The sequence below is a fragment of the Austrofundulus limnaeus genome, unplaced genomic scaffold (genome assembly GCF_001266775.1).
Source record: "Austrofundulus limnaeus strain Quisiro unplaced genomic scaffold, Austrofundulus_limnaeus-1.0 Scaffold181, whole genome shotgun sequence".
Classification (NCBI taxonomy): domain Eukaryota; kingdom Metazoa; phylum Chordata; class Actinopteri; order Cyprinodontiformes; family Rivulidae; genus Austrofundulus; species Austrofundulus limnaeus.
The window spans coordinates 342,588-351,030 of record NW_013952583.1 but is presented as its reverse complement, the minus strand read 5'-3'; the positions used below and the strand labels follow the sequence as shown (position 1 = coordinate 351,030).

Sequence of the window (8,443 nt, the reverse complement as noted above, 5' to 3'; positions counted from 1 at the left end):
CCATGAAGCAGCTCTGTTGTCCTCCAGCTATAATATATATCTAAAATATATGTTTATCAAATAAAGTCTACTGTTATAACTAATCAGAAAAGCATTGTTGTTGTTTTCTTATTGCTCAGAAAGATGTAGCTCTCTGACACTGAAAAGTAAAGCAGGTACATACTGTATATGTTTCACCTGAATAACAGATATTTCAAAGGGATTTTTGTTGCATATGTTAAAACCAGAGTGGTTCTCTGTTAAAAAAAGAAAAGTCTGAATTAAAAGCAATGACTTAACCAGAGAAGTATTTGCCATGCCACGATTGAGTGTCAATCTGAGCGTGATTTTGTTTTTCTTTTCATTTCTAAAAAAACCCTCCACTGTATTGAGTTAGTTCAGGTCTGCCATAACTCAGGTCCAGCAGTGACTGATGTTTCCTCCTGACCTCTTCAGTGTTTCCCTAATGAGGCGTAGCCCTTTGAGACGTAACCTGCGCTGTTGTGATCTGCTCGCTGCCTTTATTCACTGCCACTGATGCCATCCAGGCTAGCAGGCTGAGATCTAACTTTAGCCTCGTTGCCTCAGTATGTGTCACTCTGCTCATTAAATGGCAATAGCAAGATTTTTGTTTTTCACTCCATTTCGCTGTTTTTGTCTCCTCTCTGCCAAGTGACTTGCTGACACAAGCCAACCAGTTCTGGCTTTAAAATGTTTAGGATTTAATTACCACTGGAAATAGCTTAGACAGCCATATGGCAAAAAAGAAAAAAGAAAAAAAACTTCAGACATATGTGCTGCCAACAGTCCTGTGAAAAGCTACCTCCCGTTCCACGGAGAAGCCTGTTTTTCTATCACAAGTCCTTTTTGCACTTTCGCAGGGATAGCAGATGAAAAAAAAAAAAAGATCTCCCCAATAAGCAACATGAATGCCCTGCTCCCCGGGACCCCCCGCCTACTCAATTTGTCCCACTTCCCCATTTCACACCTAGCAAGATGTCTGATTAGGATTCTGCCTCCAAACTCTAACAGCCATCTGTCTCTGGTTCAAATATTAGGAGATGTAAACCTCAAATTAGACTTTAATCTGCCAAATTGGCTCTTTTTGCACATTAGCTGCAAATGAAGAACATTTAAAGCCTTTAAGATTTATTTAGTCACACAGAAGAGTTTCACAAGATATGTTTAAGAAATATTAATGCATGTTTATATTACATGTACACAATGCAAACGTACCAGCTGAATACTTGTGCCAAGTGTTTCAACTGGAGCCGCTGACCTTTTTGTTCTGCTTTGATTCCCACAGATCAGCGTGAAGCAGCTAGAGCCAGAGATTGCAATGGCAACAGATTGTAAGATTGTGACATACAATAAAGGACTATGAGCGATCTCTCTGCTGGCTGCCACGAGAGGAAGAACCCGCTGCTCGCCGCAGGTCAAACCATCAGAGGCTGCCAGAGACTGATGGTGGAGGTAGCATACGCTCAGAGAACAGCAGCTGATCCCGACAATCTTACGTTCATACAGAGATAATAGTCATTAAATAGCAGTAACAGTGACRGCAAAATATACATCACAATAGCTCAAAGTCATAACGACATAACAGCATGGACGCTTACCAACTAAATTAATGCCAAAAATTCTGTTTTAAAGCTTCCGTGAAGCCTTCTGTCATATATTAATCAGCTCACCAAGGATTACCTGTCTTCTAACAGATACTTTGCCTTTTTTTTAATAAATTGGCAATAAATGTGAAGAAAATTGGTTAATTAAAAAAGTAGCAAAAGAAAAAAAAACAGGAAAACACCCACGTTTAACATTCACTGGAGTTCATGCTGGATCAGAAATAAAACATATGGGAAACTGATGAATAGAATCGGTGTACAGATCTGTTTATCAATTTGCCTTAATTAAAAAAATCTGTGATGTATTTTAGTCAAGTTTCTGTTTCCGTGACTGCATGAATATGGGAGTAAAACTCAAAATAAACCTTTTTTGTTCTGTAGTACAGATGTTCCGAAACTTTTATTTTGTCTTCATGCTGAAGAGGAGTTAAAAGATCAGTTTCTGCGTCCACACAACAGTTTTAATCTGAAATCATGACCTGATTGGATATTTACTTGAAGCTTGTAATGAACGCTGCTGCTCAAGACTACATCACTTCTGGTTTAGCTGTTTTACCCTGGCTGCCTGTTGTCTTTCATTTTTTTGGTTTTATGAATCTTTTACTTAGTTTTAAAGTTTTTAATGACATGGCACCCAGTTATATGGATGTTTTGCWCTTTCACAACCCAGAGCACTGAGATCCTCCAATCAAGTGCTTTCATGGAGCTGAAAGCAAAATTAAAGTGCAGAGAGGATCAGGTTTTTGCAAAGGTGATTTCCAGACTCTGGAACAACAGCAGAGTCTGTGCAGGTTTTTAAATCTCACCTAAAATGTCACTTTTTTACTTTGTGTTTGTTCTGAGCCTTTTTTTTATTATACTTGTTTGTTATTCCATTTATTGTATTGCTAGATTTCTTGCTTGTGAAGCACTATGGTCAGCATTCCTCTTTTTAAATGTGCTCTATAAATAAAACCATCCAGTTCGCATATTATCAGTCCATTAAATGGACGTTATTAKCGGTTATCAGTCCCATAGAATGACTTCAGATTGTCCCAACAGTGCCCCCTAGTGGGTTACCAGTGCCATATACGTTGGAATGCAACAATCTGCTACCACCAGAGGTCCGGTCTACTTTATCGTAGCCCATGTCATTTTCTCTAAAATTAACCTTAGTGGCTTTATGCCTCATATTAACCAGCTGACAGTCTGAAGCCATTCTATGGGACTGATAATGGCTAATAACGTCCATTTAATGGATGATAACATCCAAAGCGGGTGATAAAACTGACATTGACATAACAATTTTTTGAACCATTTTGTTCCAGATGGAAAGAATATACAACATACACAAGTAATTTTTAAAAATGAACACGGTGGACGAGATCAAGTTTGTTGATTTTCTCTATTCCACAAAGACTGAAACTATATGTTCAAATGTTCGCTTAACTCTCTATCATAAATGGTGCTGAGTTTGAGAATGTCTTTTAACAAGTGGTGTCCCAGTACCAGCATTTTTACAAGTACTTGTACAAAATGCCCCGATACTCTGAATCGATACCAATGCCTGTGGTATCAATTCTTGAATGTGTACAGTTTACATTTCAAGTAAAAACTCTGTCAGAAAGTTATGTTTGAGAAAGTTACATAAGTTAAAAGAAAATCATATTTGTTTTTATTTGTTTTTAAATGTTACAGCAGTATACATTATGCTGTATATTTGATCCAGTCAGAGGGGCTGTAGGTCTATTATGTGGGCTGAAAAGGGCTTTAGTTAGGAGTTTGTTTCACCCCATTGTAACTTTAGTTTGATGGTTCCAGCATGTTCCCGGGTCGTTTAGGATAACATTTTCACTTGTTCTCATTGGCACAACCTGGCAGATAACTGTAACAACAGCTATTTGTAAATGAGGGGTCAGTCAATAAATAAAAAGATATGAAATACAAACACATTTAGAAGTCATAGTGTCAGACTTTTGTCCTTCAGTGGTATCTATATTTTAGAAATCATCTTTAACTTAATCATTAAAATAATACAAATGAAAACAGCCTTTAATTGATTTTTGCAGTAAGATTAAGCATTTAAATTTTWATCACCAAATGAAGCAGCATAATTTGAAACTGTCATTATGACAATAGAGGAAAGATAAAAATGTTAGTGTTCTCATAAWTTGTTTCATGGTCTGCAAAAAACTTAAAGTATTTACACATTTTTACACATCATAGTACACAAGACTTGTTAATTTGYTTTCTGTTTTTATTTCMACATTTTCATGGAAACAAACTCTGACAACTTTTGATGTATTTTTGATTTCTTTTATTTCTCTCCTGACCACATCTAGGTTTTAAAAGTCATCATGGAATCTGTTGGAAACAGACCAAGACACGCGTGTTTAAAATGGCGAGTTTGAAATTTAATTCTGCACAAAACAAAACTCAGGGGGTCACTGCTCTACACTCTCTCACTACAAATAGATGACGGAATTAGTAAAAAGTTCAGTTACTTAAARATAATTAGTGCAATAACTATGAATCCATCAGCATAACACAAGATAAAAGAAAAAAAGCATGTAAATCTCACAAAGATAATAAAAATAACCTGTTAAACATCAGTGACTRTTGTTCGTTTAATATTCAAGTAATACCTCACCACAGTGGCGAAAGCTAGGTGTTTAGCCAATCAGTGTTTATGCCTTAGACACGCCTACTCTTGGGACACRCCCACTTTGATTCCGCAGAGAACCCCTTCTCCCATGAGGGGCTGCATTACCTCCGAATTATTCAACCTCACCTGAAATCAACAGCTTCATGCTGGAAACTTGGGCAGCATCGGGTGTTCCAACAAGGCAATAAAACCTCCTTCAAGACTAGCTTCATGGCTAACGTTAGGYTACTGGAACGGATCTCCTAAAGTCCCCACTTTCCATTGAAATTTGGTGAATTATTCTTAAACGTTAGGTCTGTTCCTAGAAACTCATTTAAATAAACTTTACCAATTCTGCCAAGAAGAGTGGTGAAATATCAGCCAGAATTATGATGATTGATACAACAAGAAATATTTAACCAAACAGTATGATTTGAGCCTGTATGTCAATAATCCTGCGTCGATTAGAGAAAATCCACAATAAATTCAAACTTGTGCACGCAATTCTCCAAGTTGTTTGGTGAAAAATCACTAACTACATCCTGGGAAAAACAATAGTTCAATCATTAAAAATGACTTAACATGAGAAAAAAATTCATAATTAAGTTACATAGATTTGTTCATCCAGTTTATAATTTATGGCTCCTCAGATTATTTGTTTATATAAACTTCCTGCTTTTTGTTATAAACTGTGATTCATGTGTTTGTGCGATTGCCAGGGGAACCGTGTAGGTTGCAGCGGAGCGTAAGTCGACAAGAGACCGCTTGCAAGTGGAGGGAGAGTTAAACACAACACACCAACATTTTAAGGAATCTGTCTGATTTCTGTTCCGCTTTTAGAATAATGTCAAACTTTTAATCAGATGTTGGCACCCTCTTATCTCTAGTGCTTTGCTTTTTTTTCCCCCTTTTTTTTGTTAACGTGTATGTGGAAGAGTGAACATCTTGTGATTTGCATTTCAGAGGTTTTACAGCTGTGTTCACTAAATGTTTTATCAGCCTTTGAAAATAAGATCTCCCTCATAAAAGACTTAAGTCGACTCAGTTAAACCAACACTGAGTGAACTAGTTGTTCATTAAACTAGTTGTTCTGATTCAGTGAGTCCACCCCCCCCCCCCCCCCCCCCCCACAAGCTCTCTGCTCCTCTGGAGGGAGGTTTTTTTGTTTCTTGTTCAGGATTCCCACTCAGTCTCCTGCCTGCTGACCCCCATGCTGCGTTTAGTGAGACCACAGTGATTTCTCCTCCTAATTCCTCRTCCTGACAGACAACAGAGACGTGCAACTGGCGTTAATTATGCTAACTTATTATTAGTTTTTTTTACCAGGACAAACCCGGATGCGACTGGACTCAAAGCTGTTATTCATGGAAATGAGCCACGGGGCGTTGTGGAAGGTGTTTGTTTAGATAATCACGATGTCCTTTTAGCGCATATTTGCACCTGCGGCGAGTATAGGGTATCATGGGAACTCAAAACAAACCATGTGACCCCTGTGCTCCTCCAGATGTCTGATGCTTTGTGCACCTTTGTAAAAAAAAAAAAAAGGCGGGGTGTGGGAAACTGCTGCTGTGAATTCTACTCTTACATCTTTGCACTTTCCCTCTTCTCTCTGCGAAGCCTTGGGGTCAGTGGGCAGAGGGTCCTACACCTCCTCTGTTAGGTGATTTCAGGTGAAAGGTGGAAACACTGCAGGATAATAAGAGTTTGCCACTTCTTTCATGGAGTTTGCACCTTCTGTGAAGAACACGACGTGTTTTACTGTATTTCAGAGAAAATACCAGCCGACTGGAAACACACATCCTCTGGCAGTTCCTGACGCGTCAGTTCAAACCTTTTATTAAGGCTTTTAAATAGATTTGGCTGTCATGCAACTTATTTATAATGGGGTTTTTTTTATTAGGGTTGCAAGTGCATAAGCATTCCTTATTACTGTTGGTTTACAAATACATTCTGCGTAGCTTTAAAACAAAATGTTCAAACTGTACACCAAAAGGTTGTGGCCTGATTAGGAATAGATTTGTTGCGAAACAAAGATAAATTTTGCGAAAATATACAGAAAGAAAAAAAATATGGAGATCAATGAGATTATGGTAGAAAAACAAGAGAAAACCCAGAGTTGCTTCAGAGTAAGAGTAATGTTCAAAGTTTAAGTAACAGATATTTGGGCTGTACACAACTGAACTGGTGTTTTTTCAATTATTATTATTATTATTATTATTATTATTATTATTATAAAATAATAATCTAGGCAGTTTTGTTTTGACGTGTTTTTGTGCGTCTTATCGGGGTCCTAAAGAGTTCAGTGACATTTTTCAAACAAATCCAACATTCAGAAGTAGCTTTAAAAACAAACGGGACTCGCCTGCGTTTCAGATAAACTCAGACTGTTGGCCAGCTGCTTCCTCTCGGCTCCGACCACGTAGTGGTTCTTCTCGAAGGCCCGCTCCAGACGCAGCAGCTGGGAGGGAGAGAACGCCGTCCGGATCCGTTTGGGTTTCCGGGCGAAGGGGCCGTGGAGGAGCAGGCTGTCCTGGGACACGTCATTACCTGGGCAGCGAGGCGAAGAGAAATGTTAAGAGTGTTTCAATAAAGTTTGGGAAAAAGGAAATATATATTTTGATACCATGTAAGACNCAAAAACAAAGAAATTAATCCGCAAATAGTCTATTTGTTTTGATATTTTTTATTCTAAACAATCTGAATTATTATTATTATTATTATTATTATTAGTATTAGTAGTAGTAGTAGTAGGTTTTTACACAATTACAGTTCTTCAAATTTTATGATTTTTAGACATTTTTTCATTGAATGTAAAACTTAAAGTTGATGATAAAATGTCTAAAGTATTCTAATCTTATGTGAACGGTTTTTGATATGGATACAAATAGTTCCTCAAAAGAGGCATGTTTTTTTCTTCTTTACCGTTAGGCGTGTCCCTCGCTGCTCTTAGGCTAGCGGTTACGGTTACTTACGGTTTTCTCCGTGTCCTACTTCTTACCTAAAATGCAGCAGGAGCACGAGACTCCACATGCGGGACCGTCAGTCCTCCGCTGCTGATGGCTTTTGCACAGCGACTGTTTGAGGCTTACTTTTCAGTTCGCCTCTCATTAACTTGGCAGTCAGGGAGCGACAGACGCAGGGGGTGTGGTTACCATGGTGACCACAATGAGCCAGCGGCAACAGTTTAAATATTTCATTTTACCTTTATACACAACAATGTTCATCGTGTCCTGGGGTCTTGATAAGCAACATAGTGTCATTGCAAAAATCTGTTTCCTATAGATTGGTCACATGTAAATTAGATTTTGTATTACTAAGTCCATTGGAATTTTAAGCAGGCGCTGCATCTGCTCCCTTTCAAAATGTCTTCAGGAATTTTTTTGAATTTTCATGTCCCRTTTTTTTGTATAAAAAGGTCATTTTTCTGCGCTGGACCATAAAACAAGCTGAAAATGGAAAGTGTTCCCATGCTCACGTCGGAGCCTTGCATCCTGCTCGGCATCACTGAGCATCTGCAGGTTTTCCTTCCAATCAAACACAGGAGCAGCATGTTTCACACTAATCTGCAYGTCCACCTGCAGCTGGAGAGCAGGACCTAATGAGACCGGCGGGAACGAAATCCTGCGCCTGAGTTACGACAAAAACACACCATTCCCAGTCTGAGAAAAAATATTATTATTTYCCTTTTATTTTTAAGCCGTGTCTGTGTAGTTACACGCGCTGCTCAAAAACAGTGTTCTCGTATAGGTTTTATTCTACAGGCAGGGCTCRGTAACATCTGCAACAACGGGGATGTGGGGATGGAGTTTGTCCTAAACTGTTGACACGCGGCTGGCCTCGAGTCGCCCGCTGACGAGTCTTCATCGGGAGCTGAAAGAAAAGCCCCYGAGTCACAACGTTGAACATAAGCAGAGCGTGACGAGTTCGTATCTTTGGGAGATTTTCTGATTTGTTGTAAATGACCAGTCACCAGCGTCTGCACACACATCCTCTTCTTTTGAAGGGGGGTAAAAAAAGGATTTAACATGGTGCATGGTGAGTCAGGGGGTGTTAATGACACAAAGCATGTGATGGAAAATAAACAAGTTTTGATAAAATAAGGATTTTTTTTTTTGCAGAAACCTTCATTTCTGCCCTTTTTATGTACAATAAAAAAGCATCGTGATAGAGGTTGACTTTCCCCTTTTGTCTCCAGCTCTCAGGCCCCCCACCCCAC

At 38.8% G+C, this 8,443-nt stretch overlaps 2 protein-coding genes across 2 annotated transcripts in view; one reads left to right on the top strand and one right to left on the bottom strand.

Annotated features, from left to right (window-relative positions):
- sfxn5a (sideroflexin 5a) overlaps positions 1–1,984 on the top strand; it is a gene marked incomplete in the record, with an annotated part of 43,810 nt that extends 41,826 nt beyond the window's left edge. The window contains 1 exon segment of the mRNA XM_014018016.1: positions 1,286–1,984. Coding sequence (XP_013873470.1) covers positions 1,286–1,363 — 78 coding nt within the window.
- A 4,130-nt stretch (positions 1,985–6,114) lies between these two features.
- emx1 (empty spiracles homeobox 1) overlaps positions 6,115–8,443 on the bottom strand; it is a 6,473-nt gene continuing 4,144 nt past the window's right edge. The window contains exon 2 of the mRNA XM_014018015.1: positions 6,115–6,774. Coding sequence (XP_013873469.1) covers positions 6,569–6,774 — 206 coding nt within the window. The 3' untranslated portion in view covers positions 6,115–6,568. The remainder of the gene's footprint in view (positions 6,775–8,443) is intronic.